The 26,043-nt window shown below is 44.0% G+C and overlaps 1 protein-coding gene across 1 annotated transcript in view; it reads right to left on the bottom strand.

Moving 5' to 3' along the window:
• The window catches only part of FIG4 (FIG4 phosphoinositide 5-phosphatase), a 168,321-nt gene that overhangs the window by 60,925 nt on the left and 81,353 nt on the right, over nt 1-26,043 (bottom strand). The window contains exons 14-16 of the mRNA XM_065401050.1: nt 25,529-25,677; nt 20,302-20,468; nt 5,542-5,680 (exon numbers count right to left, since the gene is read on the bottom strand). Of these exons, the coding sequence (XP_065257122.1) occupies nt 5,542-5,680; nt 20,302-20,468; nt 25,529-25,677 (455 nt within the window). The remainder of the gene's footprint in view (nt 1-5,541; nt 5,681-20,301; nt 20,469-25,528; nt 25,678-26,043) is intronic.

The following is a 26,043-nucleotide window of genomic DNA, read 5'->3' as shown; positions in this document are numbered from 1 at the left end:
AGGATTGGCGCCTAAGACATAATGCATGGAGGGAGATCAAAAGAAGCATGTGGAGAGGGTGTCTGAGAAGACAATGGTCATAACAATGCAAAACTATCAGATACGCTTACTGGTTAACATCTTTCTGGTCCTTTCTTTTTTTTTTTTAAATAATGTTAACATTAAGGTTTTAAAATTTGAAGAGAGAGTATGGAGTGTGGAGATCAGCAATAATATTTATCAATAAATATTTGGCAAACTTTGACAATTTGCAAAGTTTTGTGAAAAATACAAAATAAGCTGGCTTCCTGACAGGAGCGTTGATATTCTTAAAAAGACACTGACAGGAGATCTGATTCTTAGATCTGTATGATTAACAGAGTGCTTCATTACTGTAATATTTAACAACAAAGATAAAGTGCTCTAGCCGCTCTCACTGAATGAAAATCAATAACCTACTGGAAAACAAAATGAAGCATAAATGAAGCTTGCTTTTTCTTTCAGCTATTCATATTTACATGTTTCCATCTTTTCCTCATAATTATATCTGTAATTTTTTTTCTAAATTATATCAACACCATTCCTGGAAGGAAAAAAAAAAGAGTTATCTTTATGGCTTTTATTTGAGACACCATGTGATCCTAAATATTAAAGATCAGATCCTACCTAGGCTAATTCAGTGATCAGCAGCAGACACACTGTGGGAGTTCTGCTACCCAGATCCCTGTCATATACATTTTTATACCACGCTTATTGCAATAGTATCTGAGAGCCTTCCAGGTATGCACTAAACAACGTGAACACATCCATCACATGTTTGTTCTCTCATCCGCTCCCCCGAAGCAGAAGTGTGTGCAGTGAAGTGTCTTGTTTTGGTAGGGGGTGTGTTATTTTTTTCTCTCTCTCGCTTTAAAAAAATATAAATATACCTTTTATATGTTAGAGAAGGCACGGTCAAAGAAAGGTGCCTTGCACTTGTAGCGGAAAGTGGTGAGGTTCGTGACAGTCATTAGTTCCTCCACAGTCCCAGACTGCACTCGGAGAAAGTTCTGTCTCCTGCACAGACAAGCTTTACTTTTATTTTTGAGAGTTCCATTGCACCAGAGAAGCATAATTGTTGGCCACGGCCTTTTAGGTATCAAAGCCCCAGGCCATAGAGTGCTTTGAAGATAAGGACAAAGACCTTGAACATGATTCAAAATTCTATGGTAAGACAATATAAAGACCTGAGGACTATGCTCATGGTAGTCTGTGTTGCTGAGGAGATGAACTGCAGTGTTATGAACTAGCTGGAATTTCCTAAGTGCTAAAGCCCTCATGACAGGGCACACTGCATTGCTGTAATCCAGTTGAGAGGTGACGAAGGCATGAATAACTAAGGCCAGAACTTCATCTGCCAGAATCGAATGGAGTTTCCTTGCCAAGGGAAGATAGAAAGCATTTCTCACAGATGCTGCTATGTGAGAACTTAGTGTCAGAAGAATTCAAGAGAACTCCTAGACTATAGACTGACATGACCAATTGTGGTTGTAGATCTTCAACGAACAAAGACTGCACTGTGGCTGTAAGCTCTTCAAAATACTTTCCTCTGGCCACCAGCATCACCTCTGTTTTTCTTGGGTTCAGCTTCAGTCAGCTGTTCTTCGTCCAAGAGCTGATCTCACCTAAGCACTGTCCTGCTGCTGGCACTGAGGATGAGCTGGGTGACAGGGGAAGAGCCCAATTTCCATGATTCCAGACTCCTTCCATTTTGTTCTCTCTCCATGAATTCAAGAGGAAGTGTATACCACTCATGAAGTATTTTCTTTCTGAATGAAAGATGAGAAAGGCCTGGGAAGTGGAAAGAAGTTTCTGTTACAGCAAGTTACTTTTTCCCTCTCTTCCCATGGCCCCAAACATAGTATTTTTCATCATTTTTATTTTATTGTCATAGTGGCCAAGAGCCCCAGTCATGACTGAAACCCCTGCGGCTGCCTGCCCTCCCTATACACCCACTTATGTTGTGGTGTGGTGCAGTAATGACTCTATCTCTACTTCCCTCCAGGCCTTCCGCTGATCTGCCCAGCCTCCACCACGTTCCAGGTTGAGCAGATTTAGTGCTCCAGTTAGGGTACGTAACATTTCCACTATTTCTGCAGTATCCAAAGTCGAAAATTGACAAAACAAAACAACTCTTCTGTGCCTTCTGGGCTCTTTGCACCTCCCAGGCTCTGCAGTGTACCAAGCAAACAAATGATTCCATGAAAGTTTAAGTCAATTGTTGATAGCCAAACATGGCAATCATCTGGGACCAAGCCTACCTTCCATTGTGGGAGCTCTGATAGGCCACAGTCTTCCTCAGTTCCTGGCTCCAGCCCGGCTTGTCTTCCGCAGTAAGAGAGCTGAAGGTCTAAACCAGCCTTCAACTGACAGGGGCTCGCCCCTTTTAGCTCCTTCCTTGAAGCCTGATGCATGCTTCTGGTGTCATGGGTGGGGTTGATTTGGCCCCCAATCGCATATTAACCCCTTCCTGACTCAAATTCTGTTTGTACACACAGTCACAGCCCCAGTTTCCTTGGTGCTGTACAAATACATCAGATTGTGTCTTCTTAAGAGATCACAATTTAATCTGGCATAAGCAAACAGATAGACAGGAGACTGGCGATATAGAAATATATATCTATATCTCAGTTATCTACAGTATCTACTGTACTCAGAAGGCATTATTTCCACATGAAACAATTTTGCCTGTATATTATGAACTCTAATCAGAAAAACTAAAAATGACAAATTCTGACCAGAAGAATATGTGTGTATGTGTGTATATATATATATATATATTATTATATTATATATATATATATATATATATATATACATATATACACACACACACACACACACACACACACACACCAAGAACAGTTAACATGTATGTATATGTGTGTATGTATATATGTATATGTATGTGTGTATGTGTCTGTGTCTGTGTCTACACTGTGTGTGTGTGTACACAGACACAGACACACATACACATACACACACAAAGAACAGTTAACAGATAGGAGAAAAATAGTAAGTAGCAATTTTAACTTTCTAATTCAAAGAAAAACAAAACATGCAAGAACACAAAAGATAAGACAGCTTTTGAAATAAACAAGATAATGGATTAAAGGGAGACTGGGACATTCATTTGAGAAATCACCTTTGCAACACATTAGTTGAATTCACTTTGCCACACAGAAATGTTCAGGATAAGTGGACAATAAAGTGAAGAAAGATGTTGCACATATTTTATGTGCCCAGACTAACTGGAGGTTGGCTGCATGGCTGATATGAATGATGTAGCCAATTATTTTAGTTTATTGTTCATTTATTGTGTGATGTTGTGATTTACTAACATGTTACATCATATATAATAATTATATGTTAAATAGAGTTAATTCATAGGAGTAGAGAGGTATAAGACTGATCAATATTTAGAGGAACCATGTGTTAGATATAAGTAAGACAAGCTGAAACGCAAGAACCTGTAGGCTAAGGCCCGCAAGATTTTAGATTAGCTATTTTAGGCCTTGGAGATAAGAAATGCTGACATAAGTAAGTGACCGAAGAATAACCCGATGCCCTAAGATTACAGGAAAAGATGTACCAATGGGTGATATTGTGAAAAATTAACAGTAAGAGTAATTTTTTGCTTACAAGATACCCGGTAATCTAACACATGCCCTAACTGCAGGGTGCACTATGTACAGAAATGCTAATGAGGTATAGTCAGAATCACATTATAAAAGAGAGTGCCTAGATTAGGAAAATTTAGCTCTCCCTATGGGAAACTCCAGCAGGAACCATCCCTCTACTGATAATCAATCCATGAGTAACCCATCAGACCCTAACACTATTGTTAAGGATGAGAGTATAACTATATTTGTAACTATGGCATAGGTCTGTATAGAATTTCTATATGCTTGGGTATTCATAACTAATTGTAACTTTAATAAAACTTGTAAAACTTGTACTTGTGAATGGATGTGTGGTCACTACCCTTGGTCTTTATGTGTTCCTAGAGACTCTAAATCTGAAGCAAGTAGCAGAGGTGACTTTCACTCTGTTAAGCTTGAAACTGTAGCCGTCAAAGCCAAACCCCCAGTGGTGTAATATCACATTACAAAATTCACTTTAAATAAAATAAAAGGCTAAAACAAGCATAAAAAAAAAACCCTCAAGAGACAATGCCAGGGAATGTTGTGAAGGCCCAAAGTATAACTGGGTTTAAAAAAGAATTAAACAAGTTCATGGAGGATAGGTCCATCAACGGCTATTAGCCAAGATGGTCAATGCTCTAGGTGTCCCTAAACCTCTGACTACCAGAAGCTGGATGAAAGGAGATGGATCACTCGATAATTGCTCTGTTCTGTTCACTTCCTCTGAAGCATCTGGCACCGGCCACTGTCAAAAGACAGGATACTGGGCTAGATGCACAATTGGTCTGACCGAGTATGGCCATTATTATGTTCTTATGTAATGCTGCTTATGAAAACAGATGAAATACAATAGAAAATGGTAATTTAGAAACAGTTCTTTTGGACGCAGGATGACCTGATGTGTAGCGTTAAGATGAAACGAGTAGCTATATGGATTTTTTTAAGGGACCTGAATCTTCTCCAGAAAAAAATCTAAAGCAGAATTTCAAATCCAACAACTGAAGTGACCAAGCCCACACAAGGATGGACAAGTAGGCAGGATCAAAATAACCTTGGAACAGCTAACAAAATCAGGTGAAGCACCAGTAGCAGCTTTGAAAGGGTCTCTGTAGAAAGTTTCCAATACCACCTGTTCTTGTAAAATTTATATAATGTAGAGAGGAGGTCAGTCATTACAATTCGAAACAGAGTCATTCAATATGCTGAAGTTATTGTCCTCAAAAATCATCTCTCATATCAAGTACTTCAGCTTTATTACTGCTTATAAACTACAATGCACAAATGGGGTGACAGATAAAACTGGACTGATACAATCTTCAAATTGGACTAGATTGGGATGGGGTCTGGAGATGGATAAGAAATAGAAATGTACATTTCTTGGTCTACATTTTCTGAGCATGCACTCTTGAAAACTGGTTGTGTCCCAGTAAAAACTGAATGCTAATCACAGTATTTCAAATACATTGCTACATCAATAAATATGACTGGCTGAAATTGAACAGAAATACTTTAGCCTACAGATTAATGAAATGCTGGTAACTGAACTTCAATAAAATAGCAGATATTTCACACTGCAAGCTTCATTCATATGAAATTCCAGCTTTTTAATTTGTCCTTTTCCATCAGATGGACGCATTTCATTAAAACAAAATGTCAGACATTTCATAAAAGAAGATTGTGATATGCTTTTACAAATGTTTAAAATATGGCAATGATGTATTTGTTTCAAATAACCCACCTTTGCAAGGCAGAGTAATTTACCTGCTTATTTTGCAAAGCAAAATGTATTTTTGAGACAGCTGATCAAAATCAATGTAAACGTTTTTAAATTTTGAACATGTGTTATGAAAGTAAGTGATAATAGGGAACTACAAAATACCTTCGCCTTGTCTGTGAAAGACTCATAGTGTTCTTGTGATGCAAGTAAAAGTCTGTAGGAAGTTCCCAAAGATGAGGTTTTCCTTCTGCAGGCTGGAATACTCCCAAAAATAGGTTAATTGAGTCTTGCCTGTCAGCATCTGTAAAAGAGGTACACCGGGATGTTCTGTTTATGCTCACAAAAATATGATGGAGACAGTAGTAACAACACCATGGTTATGAAATCTACACTTAAAGCAAGACTAAAATCCTACTGTTTTACACTTCAGGGCTTAAACTTTCCAGAAGATAGTTGACATTTTAAAGTATTAATATGTTTAAAACTATTCTGCTACAAAAGTTAGTAAAGTGCTGTCTTTTTAGATATTTTGACTTATTTTCTTCACATTTCTTATGATTCTTCTGTCTTAGTATAGAGTGTATTAATGCACTAGAAAGCAACCCATAGGCTTTGGCTTGAGTGGTGAATCCAGCACCTCAACCCACTCAAAAGACCCACAGCTTGCCCCGTATCAGAATGACCTTCACTTCACAGTCTGTGCAAGTGCCACAGAGGCAGGGCTGCCCCCAGAAATTTCTCTCATGGTATACTGTGATGTCATCTTGCCCCCCGAGGTGAGAGGTGGAGTGTTGGGTCACCAGGTCCCCCTGGGAGGGATAGGTGTCAGGTAGCCAGGTGCTTGCGTGGAATGGAGTGTCTGGTTGGTCTGAAAGACGCATTTGGTGAGTTTCGTAGAGCATGGAACAGACTTGTTGGGGTGGGGAGGAGAGGAAATGGAGGTGAAGGGGGCTGCTTGGTGAGGTGGGGGGAGTGGAGATGAGGGGATAAAGGGTAGGTGCCTAGTGTCAGCTGGTCTCAGGGAGATGAGGGACTAATATCAGGTGCAGGTGGCACTGGGGTTGATGGAGATACTTACTGGTGTTGCAGGTAGCTGCTTAGCCTGTCCCAGACCCAGAGCCATCTGGCTGGGACAGTGTCAGGTACCATTGGCTGTGCTGAGGGAAAAGGCACAGGGGGCGAGTGCACCCCACTCACTGTACTCTGTTGGTGCTCTTGGCCCAGCACTCTGCTCCCTGTGGCAGTGGTGCAAGCAATGGCCATGTGTTTGGGCCCTGTGCAGGTGCACTGGCCTGGGACAGGCTCCCCCTCCCAGGGAATCTCAGCAACGCAACCAAGGAGCGAACCTGTAAGCCTCCCCTAGCGTGACTGCCAAAATGGTATACACTATACATGGCATGCATATGGCTGGGCTATGGGCAACCCGCACAGGGCACTGGTGGTGGTGAAAAATGCCCTTGTAGCCATGGCACTGTGTTTGTTGGATTTGAGTGGTGAGTGACACACAACAGACATAATCCTCCCATTTTAAAATATAATTGCAAAATTTGTAGATTTAAGCCTGATTTAGTAATTTCATAATTACATTTAAAAATCAGGACGACTTTGGAAAATTAGGGAGGGTTGGCATCTCCGTAAACACCATTTTAGATAAAACATGAAAATGAAAAATTTTGTTCATTAAAATTTTCCAAGTACCTGTAACTCTCTCATTCACTAACCGGTTGCTGAGGCAGGAAAGCAGGCTAGGTTGCGGAGAGTACAGGGGTACAGTATGGAGGTGAGATCAAACTCTGGGATGGCGAGTGGTTATGTAGGGGGAAACAGGGAGGCATTAGCAGGCATGTATAGGGGGCCTTTGGGAAGAGTAAAAGGCTTGTGTGCAGGGGGCTTTGGACAGGAGGACCACAGCTGTGCATGGAGGGTAGAGCTCAGAGGCATTGGCACTTGAAGGACTCCCTGTACTACTGCCTCCAATCCCCAGCATACTGAGGCATTACTGGTGTGGAACAGTTTAAGAGCCAGTGCTTCAGCAGATACACTTTGCTCTCTCAGAACCACTGCCTGAGCTCTTCAACACACAGAAAACAGCACCAGGGGAACCAAGTATCTCCGCAATGGAGCAAAGTTACCCCATGACTGATGCCTCGGTGCACCAGGGGGCACACAGCAGTGGTGGAAAAAATCCATCAAGTGCTGATGCCTCAGCCTGGGCTTCAGGAAACCCACACGGCATCAGTCAACTCCTCAGTAAAAACTCAGCTACTCATCTGGCTTCCTATATCCTCAATAGGCTTGCTCCCTTCCCTGCAACATGGAACATCTTCATAGAGAGTCAAGAGGCTTGCAAGTGGCTGTGAAAAGGAGTGTGTGTGTTGAACAGAGAGGTGTGTGGAAATTTGGTGGACGCAGGGTTGTGGAGAGGCACGGGACTTTAAGGGGCTATTGGTGGTGCTCAGGAGGAGGTGAGTGGAGACTGGAGGCTTGTGTGAAGACTATAACAAAAAAGCAGGGTGTGCCCTGTAAGGGGTCAGGAATGGAAAAAGCAGAGGGGAGAACTCTACTCTGATGAGCCACAGGTACAGCTCCTCTCTCCTCTGCTTTCATACATTCATCGATTATAAAGCCAGAAGGGACCACTTATTTAACTAGCCTTACCCCCTGTATAAAAAGGGCCACAGGACATCCCTGAATTAATGCCTATTGAACTAGAGTATACCTTTTAGGAAAAACATCCAATCTTGATTTAAAGATTGTCAGTGATGAAGAATCCACCACAACCCTAAGTAAGTTGTTCCAATGACTAATTACCTTTCCAGTCTGAATTTGTCCAGCTTCAGCCTCCAGCCATTGGATTGTATTAGATCTTTGTCTGCTAGACTGAAGAGCTCATTATCAAATTTCTGTTCCCCATGTAGGTATTTCTAGACTGTGATCAAGACATCCCTTAGCCTCCTCTATTAAAATCAACAGACTGAGCTCCTTGAGTCTCCCACTATAAATAGGCTTGGAGGGATTAAACTTTTATCAGTAAGTGTCAGTAATTGATTTCACTGTATACACACAAACCAATGGAAAAAGTATTTCCATCAATAATTGAAATTTACGGATAGGAAAAGGAAAATGCTGCTTGGGAACACAGAGTTTGATTTAAGAACATTTACTTTGTGTATTGTGGCATGTGATGTTGACAATTTATGTTGTAATGGTTATAAATCTTTAACTTTTTGAATTTGAATTTCAATGTCTTCTGTCGTTAGAGAATTATTGTCTGACCCCCATCCATGATTTCTCACAACTGTGCACTACTTAGACAGATATTATCCATCAAAATTTAAAAAAATAAAAATCAAATTCAGCCAAGCCTAACTATAAGGCGTGTTTTCCAATCCTTTAATCATTCTTGTGGTCCTCATCTGAACCCTCACCAATTTACCAACATCCTCCTTCACCCACCAGCCCCACTTTTTCCCCCCTATTCTCCCCACACACAACTCCTTCCTACCCCCTTGTTCACCCTCTGACATTCCGCCAGGATCCTCTATGCCCACGTCCCTTCACAGAGCCCTGATTCTCAACATGCTCCCTTCACCTGCTTCCTTGCTCCTCACCCTGTCCCCTATTTCCTTAACAGATTCAACTTATAAAGACTGATTCTTGATGTATACAGGAAGCCCCTCTGGGCTTGCAGGCTGCATTCCCTCTGCAAAATGGTTAGTCTGCTATGACTTAACCCACAGATGGTCAGAGAATGAGGAGAACGATGAGACCATGCTAGAACCAATAAAAAGTTTTGAAATAAACCTGAATGATGGATGATAAATTTTTTTTGCTGTAAGTAAAGAAGGGCAGAGTTAAACCCCAAATACAGGAGCACATGCTATACAGGACTCATTCATTCTTGTTGTACAGCTGGTAGTATGAATACAAGTGCTAAATAAAACCCCAAAACCCTTATTACACAGAAGGATGAGGGCTCTAAAACAAAACATGACTTTGTAAGAGCAATGGCTTACACATCTTTAATGCATTTTTTAAAAAAAACCCTCTATATAGAGATTAACTTTTTTTACACATTAATCATTGTTTTATATATCAGGAATTGCAAGCATTTTGAAACTAATTGTTGTCTTGTTTCAGTGTAATTTATTTAACTAACGCAGCATTTTACTATTTAAATGAAAGATGATAAAATACAATTTATTATGTTCTACTGAAAAGCTGTTTTGGTACTTATAATTCACTAAGTAATATTTGCCTATGACAAATCTCTAAGTTGCCAACAGCAACTGTATTCTAAAGGGACTATATAGTTTTCTTTAGTAACAGAAAAATGCCAGTGTTAAAAGGTTGTAATGTATCAAGGTTCTAGCTTTCTTTCTGTACCTTTTAAACATAAGCATGCAGTTGTGTGTTAAATTTAACAAAAGGTGAAGAACGGTTATCAATGGATTTCTTGCTGTCATTTTATCCCTAAATTCAGTTTGAAACCAGATTTAAAATACAATCTGAAAGATCTTCTACAGATCACTCTTCAGACCAGTGTAGCTGGACTCAAACAGCAAGGGCCAAACATCAGAAATTTTAATGAACTGGGAAGAAGTGATCCCCCAATATTTTAAGGCTGGATAATTTTATGCCAATTTTGGATCATCATATATATGCAAGGTTTTGTCTTCCTTTGAAATACTGGCAATAAGAGAAACAGGATACCGGGCTTTATGGACCAACTTCCTGATCTGGTATGGGAAATCGTGCATTAAAAAAAAAAATCTATTGCTTTTGGTACAAATCAGTATAAAGTGGAGCACCAATGAAAGTACAAACAGTTTTTTTCCCCTTTAATGTTATCACTGGTTGCTGAAATTATGTACAGGAGGTTGGAAGATCCTGCACAGATTTTCAAAAGATACTATACACTGTACAAAGCAACAGAGGGTCCTGTGGCACTGTTGCTTTTTACAGATTCAGACTAACACGGCTACCCCTCTGATACTATACACTGTACGTGTGTTCTAGCACATTTTTAAAGCTCTGTTAGGAAAAAACCAGGAGCTGAAGGGGCCATTTGATTGAATTAGTCTAAAAAAATCTAGCTCTCTCAATCTGTGTTTCCAACTGAACTTTTATGACAAATTACTAAATCATGAGAGATTCAGCAGAACTGGGACTGTAACACCACAGGACTAAAAGGGCATAGCAATTAGTTTGCTTTCATATAACATTAGAAGATAGTTTACTGTGTCCAGCCCCATATGTGAATACACGGATTACTTTAGATTCCCGAAACATATAATCATACATGTTGTAACACTAACATTTAAGTCTATAGTGCCACATAACTTTCTGTATAAAAAGCATAAAAAAATAGAAATAATACCTAGAAAAAAGAGTTACCTACCTTTTGTAACTACTGTTCTTTGAGATGTGTTGCTCATGTCCATTCCATTCTAGGTGTGCGCATGCCCACGTGCACGATCATCGGAGACGTTTGCCTTAGGGCTATCCATAGGGCCAGCCGTGGCGCCCCCTTGGGTGCAGCACTCATGCTTCAGTATATCAAGAACCGCCGGCCCTATGCCCTCTCAGTTCCTTCTTGCTAGCAACTCCAACAGAGGGGTAGGAGGGTGGGTAATGGAATGGACACAAGCAATACATCTCGAAGAACAACAGTTATGAAAGGTAGGCAACCGTTTTTTCTTCTTCGAGTGCTTGCTCATGTCGATTCCATTGTAGGTGACTCTCAAGCAGTATCAATGGAGGTGGGCTCGGAGTTTATGGTCTTGCAGCTTGCAGCACTGCTCTGCCAAAGCCAGCATCGTCTCGAGCTTGCTAGATAAGCGCATAATGAGACGTGAATGTGTGGAGAGACAGCCAGGTAGCAGCCCGACAGATCTCTTGGATTGGTACCTGTGCCAGGAAGGCCACTGATGACACTTGTGCCCTAGTCGAGTGTGCCGTCATGATAGCCGGCAGAGGCACCTTCGCCAACTTACAGCAGTAGCGGATGCAAGTCGTAATCCAGGATAAAATCTTCTGAGCAGACACTGGGCGACCTTTCATTCTATTGGCCACTGCAACTAACAACTGCTTTGACTTATAGAATGGCTTTGTTCTATCTATTGTGACAAAGTTCCTCCTCTGCCTTAGTGGGTCCTGCACTTATTGGCGGATTTGCTTGCCTCAGAGATTCACGGCAGCCCTCAGTTTGGCCACTTTTGCTAGTGGCTCAAACCTGCCATTCACTCAGCTAACCTCATCACTGGCCAGCATGGGGAAAAGAAGAACAATCTCCGCAGTCTCTGCTGACCCACCTAGTGGGTCGGGGGACAGGCCAGGGACCTTCCCCTCTGGTGGGATCCACAATCCCAGGTCAACTCCTCTTGTATCAAATAGGGAGTTGGGGGGATGGGGGGAACCCGGGCCTGCCCTCTACTCCGGGTTCCAGCCCAGGGCCCTGTGGATTGCAGCTGTCTACAGTGTTTCCTGTAACAGCTGCGTGACAGCTACAACTCCCTGGGCTACTTCCCCATGGCCTCCTCCCAACACCTTCTTTATCCTCACCGCAGGACCTTCCTCCTGATGACGCTTGTACTCCTCAGTCCTCCAGCAGTATGCCTTCTCACTCTCAGCTCCTTGTGCGCCTCTTGCTCCCAGCTCCTCGCACGCACCTCACTAACTGAAGTGAGGTCCTTTTTAAACCAGGTGCCCTGATTAGCCTGCCTGTCCTAATTGATTCTAGTAGTTTCTTAATTGGCTCCAGGTGCTCTAATTAGCCTGCCTGCCATAATTAATTCCAGCAACTTCCTGATTGTTCTGGAACAGCCCATTATCTTACTCAGGGAAAAGAGACCAGCTTAATCTGGGGCTAATGTATCTACCTTCTATCACTCTCTGGTGTGATAGAAAAAACCGGTCTTCTACCAGGACCTCCTCCAGACCTGGAAACTGTTCTCAGCAATCAGGTCCGTGGCGGCCACGGAGGGGGCAGAGCTCCCCGCGGAGCCCCTGCTACACAACCCCCTCGGTGCACCAGAGGTTGGTCCTGGCAGAAGTCATTAGAGTCGGAGACCTCCTGGACTACGACCGGGGAGACTGGCTGGACCCCCTGACGCTTGCTCAGCGCATGGGGCTCTCCAGGCCTCGTACTCCCCAGCACATACTTCAGGAGGTGAAGGCCGCTTTGTTGCCCGCTGCTTGGGCCTACCTTGACCAGGTCCTGCGAGAGGGCACACCCCGCCCACCCTTCACCCCAGGCACTCCGGACCTTTTCATCCAGCCCCTGCCCTGTGGACCCAACCAGCCCCCCGCCCCTTCACTATGAGCCGGCTGCACGACTTGCAGCCGGTTCGTTTCCAGACCGCGCAAAGGAAACACCTATACACGCTCGTGCTCCACACCCTTCACTTCCTCACCCTCGCGTCCCGCCCCGACACAAAGTGGCGGGACCTCCTGCCACCTTTCGAGGGTGAGGCACCCCGGTGGGCCAGCCTATATTCTACCCTGGTCCTGAGGCCCGCTGGGGATATCAGTTGGCAGCTCCTTCACGGGGCCATGAGCACAGTGTGTATCTGGTGTGGTTTACCCCCGTCCCGGACACCTGCCCCTTCTGCGGCGTGAGGGAGACCCTGGTGCATGTTTACCTGGAGTGCGCCAGGTTGCAGCCCCTATTCTGGCTCCTCTTAGACATCCTGTGGCGTTTTTGGTTGCACTTTTCCTCTCACCTTCTTATTTATGCACTCCCTATCCGTGGCCCCACGAAGTCACAGGACCTAGTCAACCTCCTCCTGGCCCTGGCTAAAATGGCCATCTATAAAACCAGGGAGAGGAGGTTGGCCGATGGGGTCTCCTGTGACTGTGGGGCCTATTTCCGATCCTCCGTCCGTTCACGCATCTGGACAGAGTTCCTCTAGGCAGCATCCACTGGCTCCCTTGTCGCCTTTGAGGAGCAGTGGGCGCTATCCGGGGGTCTCTGCTCGGTGTCCCAGACAGGTTCCCTTCGTTTGACCCTTTGACTGCATTCCTGTTCCTGTTATTTCATTAGCTGTCCCCCGGAATCATTTGGTTTCCAGGCCCAGTGAATCCTCCTCTTAGGCTGGGGGAAGGTCCTTTAGCAGTGGGCGGGCTCCACCCGCCCACTTCCTGGATCCCAATAGGATCACTCTCCTATAGCCATCTGGCCTGACCCTGTCACACTATGTAGAAGCCCAGCGCCCTCCTGACATCCAGGAGTGTAGCCTGCGCTCCTCATCTGACGCATGAGGCTTTGGAAAGAAGACGGGTAAGTATATGTCCTGGCCAGTATGAAACTAGGAAACTACCTGGGGCAGAAATGCTGGGTGCGGTTGCAGCTGGACCTTATCCTTATAGAAGACCATACAGGGCAGCTCCGAAGTAAGCGCCCTAATCTTGTACACCGTGGGCCGACGTTATCGCGACCAGGAACGAAAATGTCCAGAAGAGAGCAGGAAGCCAGAGGCACAAAGGAGGCCCCATGAGCCTCGACAGCACGAGATTCAGGTCCCGGAGGGGGCGGGGGGAGAGGAGGAGGAGACAGGGAATCCCAGACATGTGGGTAGAGACGCTCCTGACCTTTCAAAAATTGTGCCGTCATGTCGTGAGTGAAGATCAACCTGCCTTGGAATGGAGGATGGAAAGCCGAAATAGCAGCCAGGTGGACCTTGATCAATGAAAGGGACAAACCTTGGAGTTTGAGGTGCAGCAGATAATCCAGGATCTCCTGCAGTGGGGCCTGATCAGCCCAAATATGCCGTTATGAGGCCCAGCACGTGAACCCTTTCCATTTGGCCAGAGAAGTTGCTCTGGTGGAGGGCTTCCTGCTAACCAGCAAGGTCTGCTGAAAACAGGCCGAGCATGCCCATTCATCTGTGCTTAGCCATGTAGTAGCCAAACCGTCAACTGCAACGCTGCCAGGTTCAGGTGCAAAAAGGCTGCTGTGGTTCTGGGACAGCAGATCAGGCCAGAGGGGCAGCTGCAGCTGGGCAGCTACCGAAAGGCCCAGTAACGTGCTGAACCAGTGCTGGGGAGGCCACGTGGGAGCTATTCGGATAATTCTCGCCCTGTCTTGGTTGATCTTCACAAGGACCCTGTAAATCAATGGTACTGGCGGGAAGGCATAGATCAGCGCTCCTGACCACGAAATGAGAAAGGCGTCTGCCAGGGAGCCCCTGTCCACTCCCCAGATCAAACACAACACATGGCATTTTCTGGTCTGCCTGGACGCGAACAAGTCCACCTGGGGAGTCCCCCAGTTCTGTAAGATTATGCTGATCGCGTCTGGATGGAGCGACCACTTGTGGAGAGATGAGAAAGTCCTGCTGAGGTGACCTGCCAAGACATTCCTGGTTCCAGGCAGGTGCACAGCTATCAGACGAATGGCATGCCACACACAAAACTCCCAAAGGCAGAGTGCTTCTTGACAAAGGGCCGAAGACCTTGCACCCCCCTGCCTGTTGATGAAATACATTGCAGTATTGTCAGTCAGGACCTGCACTACCTTGCCCTTCAGTTGGAGCAAGAAAGCCTGGCAGGTCAGGTGAACTGCTCTGAGCTCCCTGACGTTGATGTGGAGGGCCAGATCATTCTGCAACCAGTGGCCTTGGGTGCTCAGCTCACACAGGTGGGCTCCCCAGCCCAGGTCCAAAGTATTGGAGACCAGGGTCAGCAACGGGGACGGGGTCATGAAGGGGACTCCCTCCAACACCGACCCAGGGTCCAACCACCAATCCAGGGATGCCCTCTTGTGGTCTGGCATGCTCACTACCCAGTGTAGGTTGTGCCTGTTGGGGATGTAGACTGATGCCAGCCATGCTTACAGAGGCCGGAGATGGAGCCAAACATGGCTGACCATGTATGTACACGTGGCCATGTGGCCCAACAGCTGCAGGCAGATGTGAGCCATGGTGAGCAGGTGGTTCTTTACATGGGAGATCAGGTCCGATATGGCCTGAAAACACACTTCCAGAAGGAAGTCTCTGGCTCGCGTGGAGTCGAGAACCGCCCAACGAATTCTATTCACTGGATTGTCGTTACGGTGGATTTTTTTCTCGTTTATTAACAGGCCCAGCTCGTGGCATGTGGAACGCACCAAATCAAGGCTCCTCTGCACTTGCTCCCAGGCCTGCCCTTGACGAGCCAGTCATAGAGATACAGGAAGACCTGGACCCGTCGATGTCTCAGGTAAGTAGCCACTGGCCCCATACATTTTGTGAACATCCTTGGGGCCGATGAGAGACCAAAGGGCAGTGTTGTGAATTGAAAATGGCATCTGCCCACTATGAAACAGAGGAAACATCTGTGACCTTGGAATATGGAAATACATGTTCTTCAAATCAAGGGTGGCGTACCAGTCTCCCGGATCCAGGGAAGGGATGATGGAAGCCAGGGAGACCATGCGAAACTTCAACTTTCTGAGAGACTTGTTGAGGCGACACAGGTCCAGAATGGGTCTGAGGCCCCCCCTTTTGCTTTCGGAATTAGGAAGTAGCAGGAATAGAAACCTATTCCCTTCACGTCCCTAGGGACCTCCTCCACCACCCCCAGGTGCAGGAGGTTCTCGACCTCTTGGATGAGGAATTGCTTGTGAGAAGGGTCCCTGAAGAGGGATGGGGAAGAGAGGGGGTGAGAAGGAGAGGCAGCCAAAAATTGCAGTGTATAGCCCTGAGATACTATGTCCAGCTGAACAATAGGGATGAAAATGCTCGAGGAAAGAACAAGGGGAATTGACTGGGCATTGCTCCTGAATGCACGTTCAAAATGAGTACTTCTGGCCCCCGGTATGCTTTGCCGGGCCGGGCTGCAGGTGAGGGGGACGAGGAAGGGTGGCGACGACTAAAGCTCGAGTCTCTACTTCTTCTCCTTGCAGACCCTTGATGAGGCTGCCAAGGCCATGGCGGCAGGGGAGGTTGGAACTGTTTCCGTGCAGATTGCGGTATATGCATGCCCAGCAATCAAGGATGGCCCGAGTGTCCTTTAACCCATGCAGCCTCGCATCAGTCTGCTCTGAAAAGAGACCGTTCCCATCGAATGGGAGATCCTGGATAGAGGTCTGCATCTCTTAGGACAGGTCGGCGGTCTGAAGCCAGGAGCTACACTTCATGACCACCCCCAATGCGACCAGCCTACCCGCTAAGTCTGATGCATCCTATACCATCTGGAGAGAGCACCTACCCGCCGCAGTGCCCTCCTCCACCAGGGTGCTGAATTCCTGGGCCATACCCTGAGAGAGGGACTCCTTGAACTTATGGCGGGAGTCCGAAGAGGGCCTGATGGTTTGCCACCTGGAATTGCAGGCTATCTGTTGAATAAATTTTGTACAGTCTTTTGGCCTCTTTATTTTTTGGGGTTGAACTAGTGTGCCCCGCTTGACCTTTCTGTTGGCCGCAGAGCCAACCAGTAAGCCTGGAAGTGGGTGTGTATAAAGGTACTCGAACCCTTTGACCGGGATGAAGTACTACTTTTCTGCCCTTTTGGAGGTGGGAGGGATGGATGACGGGGTTTGCCTTGGCAATTTTCAGGACCCTGTAAATTAGTGCAACACATGCCAGGGTAGAGGCTGAGAGGACATTGAACAAGGTGTCTGCCTGCTCGGCCATCTCCTCCACCTCTAGGCCAAAGTTCTCAGCCACCCATTGAAGCAGGGCCTAGTGTTCCTTAAAATTGTCCGGTGGGCTGGCCCGAGGGTTTAAGCCACTTTGTCCGGGGATGAGGAGGACGACTGTACCACTGGGGGAGGCTCCAGGGTTTCATCGCCCGTGGGGGATTAGGGTTTGGAGTGGGCACTGTCTCCTCTACCCCAACCTCCGAGCAGGTCTCATGCACACAGCCCGGTGCCACCAGCTGTTGCTCCGAGGTGGCAGCAGATGAGCAGTGCAAAGGAGGCATCATCATCAGCGGAATGCCCCACACACTCCAATAAGGCCACTGGCTATGCTGCCAAGGCGGCGCCGTAGACAACGACGCGGCCTCAGGTTCCCATTCACACCAGTGGGGTCATGACGAGGGGCTGAACTACCCTTCTGTGCCGGAGAAATCCCCTTCCGTTGACCATGGCGGGCTGTCGATGCCTGTGTCTGCCTGCTGACCATCGCTGCTGGATTCCGGTTTAGAGTGGGAGGATCGGTGCCAGTATCGAGTGACCAGTCCTGGGGGGGACCAGAATTGTGATGGGGAGCACTCCCCCGGGGGCAGGCGACAGAGATCTGCACCGAGCGGACAACCAGTTGGAGGGTGAATGATGCCAGTGGAACGGAGACCAGCGCCTCCCCCAAGGCGATCTGCATGGAGATTGCTGGGACCGTGATCGCGATGCCGGTGACTGAGGGCGAGCCCCAGAGGATCTGGGCTGGGACACTGGAGATCCGCGGCACGGAGATGGAGAGCGCTGCTTGTCTCGGGGATCGGCGGTGCTCCACTGCCCCCTGAGGTGTCTTAGCGGCTGGCTTGCCCTCATAGGGAGCCTTTGCCGCTTCCTGCGGCATGCATGGTGCCAGCAGCGCGGGCGGAGGCCTCTGTTCCATCAGTGCCGGGGAGCTTGGGAAGGTGTTGATGCCATCAGACGTTTGGGTCCCCTACTGCTCCCGGGAGTTGGTGGTGGATCCTTTAAGGGGCTAAGGGCCCCAATGGGGGCGGCACGTCACTGTGGCTCTAAAGTGGCAGGGTGGCCCGAACTGGGTCCTTTGCCCAGTGCCCCAGGGCCTTTCTTGCCCGGTGCCGGGGAGCTGTGGTTCTTCATTTTCTTTCTGGGGACCGGTGACAGGGAACAGTGCTGGGAAGAACCCAGTACTTGGGGTGCACACCGAGGTACTAGGCAAGTCTTGGTGGGATGGCTCGGAAGCCGGATGAAGGGCAGCCTCCATGAGGAGATCCCACAACTGAATATCCTGCTCTAAGTCCTGGGTCAAAATTTTTTACAAATACGACACTTGTCCTTCACATGTGATTCCCCCAAGCACTTGAGGCAGTTGCTGTGGGGGTCACTTATGGGCATAGGCCTGTTGCAGTCCGTGCAGGGCTTAAACCCCGGACACCAGGGCATGCCCTGCCCGGGGCGAACTCCTCACTGGGATTCTAACTTCTAACACCTAACTACACTTAACAACTAATTACTATAAACAACTGTTTACAAGGCCCTAAGGCTCAAAGTCAGAAGAGACGAAACCGCTAGCTCTTGCTATGAAAGGAAAGGCACTCGACTAACCACCATTGGTGGTAAGAAGGAACTGAGAGGGCGTAGGGCTGGTGGCATCTGATATACGGACGCATGAGCACCGCACTCGGGGGGCGGGGGGGGGGGCGCACCACAGCTGGCCTTACGGATTCCACTAAGGCAAAAGTCTCCGACGACCGTGCATGTGGACGCGTGCACACCTAGAATGGAATCAACATGAGCAAGCACTCGAAGAAGAACATGCTCTTCCAACTTTTCTGCCAACAGTTAAAAGGAAAAAAATGGTGGAATTCAAATAGTCAGAATGCCTGTCAGAGAGCTTGTCAAGGGCATGCTTAAATATTTGCTCATATTCATTGTTTTAAAAAGTATGAGAAGGATGTAACTTTATTACAATATATTAAGCAGAAGTAGAAGCATCTGCTGCAGTAAAAGAGCTGAGTTCCAACTTCCATTACAACCCTCCACTTTTTCTCATGCTCATAACTGTCTCAAAAAAATTCAACATACAAGGAATTTGTTTATGCTTGGTCTCTGCCTAAAGGTGAATTTTTATTTACTATTTTTTTAAGTTACAGCAAATTCAATTGAGCCATTTTTGAGTTTTATTCTCGCCTTTGCCACTGACCTGCCTTAATACTTTGGAAACATTGTTTAAGCCTCAGTACCCCCATTCAGAAGGCAATCATCACTACTTCCATTATGGAAAATGAAACTGAGGCACCGAGAAGTTAAGGTACAGAGCAAGGAAGTGTTAGAATCAAGACTACAATCCAGGTCACCTGCTTGCAGGTCCAGACCTCATCTACTAGACCAGTGTGTCTCCAGGCAAATCACTTAACCAATCTGTGCCTTATCTATCTCATCTGTACAATGTGGTTAGTAATGCTTACCCCAAGGGCTCTGAGGACTACAGATGAAAAAGTGCTATGTAACTGCCAATTATTATCATTATCACCCATTTTTACAAATGGACAGACAACGTTAAATGACAGTGTCATCTAATGGGTTAGGCATGAGCCTAGCAGTGAGCAGGCAGTTTCTAATTGCGGTTCTGAAACTGACTTGCAGTGTAGTTTTAGGCTAAATCTTTCTATGCCTCTGCTTCCCCATTCATAAACAGGGATAATACTGACATCATACCCTAACGCATAGGTTTGGTCATGGTTGGCATAATTCATTAATATCTGAAAAACAAAATGTAAGATTCTCAGATGGAAAAAACAAGGCTGTGGCTGGAGAACTCAGCAGGTTTTACAGTGAGAAAAAAAATAAACCAGAGGACATGTCAGATTAGCATCAATAATGAGCCCAATATAACCAATTCACCTAATTCTTTACCCTAAAGTTTCCCAATGTAAAATCCAGAGGTTAATGGGGTCCCTTAGAATATGCGCTATCTACTTATACTAAACAATCTGTTCCATCTTCCATTTAGCTGTGACGCTTGGAATACTGTTCCAAGACCGGAAAAGAAAAGCTCTGTGTGGCTCATGCTTGTCTCTCTTACCAAGAGAAATTGGTCCAATAAAAGATATTCTATTATCACAGAATTTCAGTGATCAAAGTAACCAGCTGTTTTAAAGTGCTCCTTTTTAAATATTTCCCTAAATTTGCAGAAACCAATTGCTGACAAGCAATGATTACTAATGCAGAGAAAGCAAGGCATTTATATATATATTGCTATCTAAATAATGTCTTAAAAGAAAACACTCATGAAGAATTCCATTTACCTGAAAAAGCATTACTGTAATATCTTGAGAGCGTCTGCATAATATCTTTGGAATGCTGGGTCCATGGTGCTATCTTCCTGTAGGTTTTTACTCGATGAACAAGTTGAGAACCTCCATATTGCAGAGAAAGTGTGTCTCCATGATCTTCATACAACTCCTCAAACAATCTAAACCAATGAAACCAAAATATCTGAGAATTCTATCACTACTGCTGGAAAGTGAATGTTTCTCTACTCTGTATTTTATGCCTTACTTACCTTTATGTTTTAAAAAGACTTAAAGGTAAGCAAGTAGAATTTCAAATAAACTATTTTCGGTTAATGTAATGAGTGTCATACTTCTGAACCAGAAAAGCCAGGTGTCTTCTTTCCAAAATGTTAATTTAGCTAGTAAAGATTACAGAGGTGGCAACTACTGCAAGAGGAGTTAAGTGTTCTTTCGCAACATTCCTCTTAAACAGACTAAGCATGTACTGGGCAACTAACTCTACATCTGCTCTGGTCTAAAAGATCATAGCACCAAACTTTTCTGACAACCTCCTCCTGCTGCCCACTTCAGATATTAGTCTTATCAGGACATGCACTAAGAAATTATTGTACACATTATGTACGTATACACATGGATACACTGTGTGTGTGTGTATATATATATATGTATATATGAATGAAAGGTATCAATAGTATATATCAGGGACCATAAGAAGGCTAAGTAAATATATATTTGGGATTATTTTAACAAACGAGTAGATTTTAACAGAGTGAAATTAATCTTAGAGTTATAAAACCTTAACAATATGTTCAGAAATTGAAACTTAGAAATATTTTCCCAAATATTAAAAGTTTAATTCATTCATTTTAAGTAACTACTGTGGAATTCTTGAGATACCTAGATTTTTTCCCTGATTAAATGAAATATTTTTTCTCCTATATATTGCTGCCAGTTTACAAAAACAGAGATAACACCAGTAAGCACAATCTGCACTACATGTGTAAGAAAGCAGAGTCAAATATAGTAAAAATCTTAAATGAATCAAACAGTGCCATAGAATCTCTGTGACTAGAAATTCCATGCTTCAATAATAAGAGTATAGCAGTAGGAATATACTATCGACCACCTTATGGGGATGGCGATGGTGACCATGAAATGTTCAGGGAGATTAGAGAAGCTACAAAAATAGAAAACTCAATAATAATGGGGGATTTCAACTATCCCCATATTGGCTGTGTACACGTCACCTCAGGATGGGATGCAGAGATAAAGTTTCTAGACACCATTAATAACTGCTTCTTGGAGCAGCTAGTCCTTGAACTACTGCAGGAGAGGCAATTCTTGATTTAGTCCTAAATGGAGCACAGGTGGTCCAAGAGGTGAATATAGCTGAACCACTCAAATTTAATTATATTATGGTTGCTATTACTAACATCCTTGTGGAGGGGAAATACCAAAAAAGTAGCATTTAACTTCAGAAAGAGGAACTACACAAAAATGAAGACACTAGTTAAAACATACATTAAAAGATACACTCACAGAAGTGTAATGCCTACAAGCTTAATGGACACATAATACCATAACACCATAATAGAGGCTCAAATTAAATGTAAACCCCAAATTAAAAAGAATAGTAAGAGGACCAAAAAATGCAATCATGGCTAAACAACAGAGTAAAAGAGGTGATTAGAGGCAAAAAGGCATCCTTTAAAAAAGGAAGTCAAATCCTAATGAAGAAAATAGAAAGAAGAATAAACTCTGGCAAGTCAAGTGTAAAAGTATAATCAGGAAGGCCAAAAAAGAATTTGAAGAGCAACCAGCAAAAGACTCAAAAACTAAGAGCAAAAAACTTTTTAAGTACAGAAAGCTGCCAAACCAATCAGTGTGGCCACTGGACGATCGACATACTAAAGGAACACTCATGGAAGACAAAGCTATTGTAGAGAAGCTAAATTAATTCTTTGCATTGGTTTTCACTATAGAGGATGAGAGAGAGAGAATCCCACACCTGAGCCATTCTTTTTAGGTGACAAATCTGAAGAACTGTTCCAGATGGAGGGTCAACAAAAGGAGGTTTTTGAACAAATTGCTAAATTAAACAGTAAAAAATCTCCAGGACCAGATGGGATTGACCTGTGGAACTCGTTGCCAGGGCTGTTGTGAAGGACAAAACTATAACTGGGTTCAAAAAAGGATTAGATAAGTTCACGGAGGACAGGTCCACCAATGGCTATTAGCCAAGATGGTCAGGGATACAACCCCATGCTCTGGGTGTCATTAAGCCTCTGACTGCCAGATGTTGGCACTGGATGACAGGGGATGGATCACTTAATGATTGCCTGTTCTGTTCACTCCCTTTGAAGCATCTGGCATTGGCCACTGTTGAAAGACAGGAAACTGGGCTTGATGGACCATCGTTCTGACTCAATATGATCATTCTTATGTTTTTTTAAAGACCTTAAAAAAGATTAATAACTTTGAAAGTCTGAATATATCAAAACATTGTCTCATTACTAAGTCAGACAGTAAGAGTCAGCGTTAACTAGGGACAAGACAAGCATAAATGTGATGCAGTACAGAAGGGAGAGCTTCAAAAAAAAAAAAAAAAAAAAAAAAGGTGAATGTGGTCAAATATATAGGAGGGTAATTTTAGTAGCTGCATTTCAGAAAGACTGGAAATGGGAGATGTTCTGTGAATGTCAGGGAGATCAGAGAGGAGGCGACTGCTTTAATCAAAATGAGAAATTAGGACTTGGATATATTGTGGGAGAGAAAAAAAAGTTGCATCAGAGGGGAAGTGGAAAGCTTTAAACATAGCCTAGATGTGATAGGAGGATGAGCGGAAGGAATCAAAGGTGACCCCAAGGAAGGATGATGGTGTAGTAATGGAGAAAAGAGAAAGAGAAAAAGGATTGGGCAGAAAAATAAGGTCAGTTTTAACCTTCCAAAAAGAGATGTCAGAGGGAGAAAGGATGAGATGTGGAAATAGATAAAAAAGACAACAGATTAGTGTGGAGTGGCAGATTTGCAGGTCAACAGTATACAAATGATAGGAGTCAAATACTTCTGTCATATAGCACATTATTTCTGGCTACTATATAATAACTTTCTAAAGTTCAAATCTGTTTCTGGACTTAGAGTTGAGAAAACGATGGAAACTAGCATAGTACCCTGTCTTATTTTATTCAAAAACAGTTAGGTTTGCTTATTCTGGCTTTTTGGCATTATGAGAATTTTCAGAATTTTTTTTCCCTTTCCTTCCTAGAAATTAAAGTTCTGGTAGATGCATAGGAGGAAGATGTATAGAAGGATCTTCTGTGCATGATCTCAAATAATTCCTCCACTGTTCTGGTAAGTAAATCTGAAAATCCAATCTAAAAATCATTCAGCAAGTGAAGAGATTTAAAAAACATAATAATTGAAGCAAATATCCATACAGAGAAGGCCACATAAAGTAACACATCTTGATCTCTCTTCAAAAAGCAATAACAAGTATACAGCAAGCACAACAGTAAGTCATACAAATGTCCAAAGGTAAAAAAAACCCTCAATACCCAAGAGAAAAGGGGCCAACGAAGTGGAAGATCAAAAGAAATTGCGAGGGTAATATTGTTTGGAGGTTTTCTGATGTCCCAGCAAACCTGATGCCTCAAGGGCAAAGCAGCAAAACAGTTTCTTCTGCCTCTATTCCCTTCTGCTTGGAGAAATATGGTTGTGTCAGAGATCTGTGGTATTGAGCAGGTGACTGTTCCAAAGGGGTCTACCTCTGGGATTGAAAGTTGTTCAATCTGTTTCAATAGGAAGGCCACTAAACCCTCTAGTAACAAAGGTTTTCCCAGATCTATGCTTATTGTGACTCTTTGAATGGGAATAAGAATAGGAGGGACCTCTCAGATATGTGGTGCTTCTTCTTCTTTATATGCATCACCATCTCTGGATCCTGCAATTCCAGAGATCCAGCAGTCTTCTCTTTAGGCTTCTTGGAAGCAGAATGCAGATCTGACTCACTTTCCTTCCCTCGAGTACCCTTGTGCGGAGATAACTGTTGATGCCAAAGCATTTAGCCAAGATTGCAGTAAAGTTGAGGGAGACGTGGAGGAACCATTTCCCCCCTAGGACTTCCCCCTTTGTGGGACTACCAGATAAAGACTGTAGCTATGTCTTTTTCCAAAACAATGAAGGCAAGCATGTTGGTCTGAGACTGGCATCTTCCCATTACGGGAGATTCACCTCAAACCCCAAATGCTTTGAATCTGCCATCAGGAAATTCAAGCAGAGCTAACAGGGAAGTTAAGAACACCAAACTGATTAGAGTCAGTATTATGAACAAACCAAACACCCCATCAGCATACACACCAACAATGACTATTAATCATAAAATCCTATCTTTACTTTAAAACAAACACACACAATGGAAATATCTCCCTCAATTCTGCTGCTCCAATAAGCTACACTATGCAAGAAATACTAAACTAACTACCTGAAGCTGTGAGCTCAGAGGTCTCTATTACAGTAATAAGGAAAACAATGTGGCCTCAATTGTCCCTCATATTTACACAATTAGGCCCAAATGTCCAAATCCCTGAGAGAACACTCTTGCAAGCTTTAATGATCACTAATATTCAGAGGGTTCCAACTTCAGTATCAAAGGCACATGTGTATAATCTGAAAATGTTCAAAGAGAGGTTGCAGAAGGATGCATTTCCCCCCCCCCCCCACTTCAATGCACCAAGAAGATACTGTAGAAAGGAAAATGAAGAAAAATAAGTTAAAATGTATTTCTGGTTACTGGGAGCATCTGGCAAAAAAATTATGCTTAGCTCACTTTAAAGGCAAACTGCAAAGCAAAAATTAAAAGCTTTATAAAACACTTTTATTATGTTTATTTAAAGGACAGAGTTTTCAAGTTTGAAGTTTAAGCATCAAAAGAGAAGTGCTCAGTTTTGTTATCCTGAAAGGAGCCTGATAAGCATACTAATCAAATAAAGGTAATCTTGAAGTTACATTGATTTCTGTGTTAAATGTCATACAGAGGGATGAATGGATAGTTTAGTTAGCTGGGGGGAAAAAAGATCTGAACATTTATTTGATTTAAACATAAGTAATTTCACTTAAAGAAAAATTATGAAAACAACAAAATATAAAAAGCCACAGAAAAAGATAACTGCTTAATATTTGTTACAAAATTAATGTCAGGAAAAAAACAACAACATATTTTACTAACAGTGAAATATCTTACCTAACAGCATCTGTGTCAAACTGCAAATTGGGTTTATCAATCAACCCCAAAGAATAGAGCTGATAGGCTAACGCACACTTCCCCACCATGAACTGGGCTGTGTTAGTGCGATCTAAACAGTCAACACAATTGGTTCGAAGAACACCAGTCTAGGAAAGAAGAAAGAATAAATGGGAGATTCTTCAACCAGTTCCCAATCATTACATTCATGCTTACTACACAAGGGAATCTTTCTCCTGGTTTCCTAATAAACTTGTCAAAACTCAAATACTTAATTATTCAAAATCTTGTGTGAATAGGTCAAGATCTTAAATCATTTAGGCTGCAATTGTCTATGTTACAGAAAACTGCTAAAGCTTCAATTCAAAAGAGTCTCACTATTATCAGCTTCCTGAAACACTAAACTCTTCTTCCCTCTCATAAACACACTTATGATTTATTGCAAAAAAATGTTGGGTGCCACTGCAATGCAAAAATACAGTTCCCATTTTTAAGTCTTGCTACTAAGACTGAAA

This window comes from Emys orbicularis, chromosome 3, assembly GCF_028017835.1.
Source record: "Emys orbicularis isolate rEmyOrb1 chromosome 3, rEmyOrb1.hap1, whole genome shotgun sequence".
Taxonomy (NCBI): domain Eukaryota; kingdom Metazoa; phylum Chordata; order Testudines; family Emydidae; genus Emys; species Emys orbicularis.
Note: the sequence above shows the minus strand (reverse complement) of the source record. Positions and strands in the feature narration are given on the sequence as shown.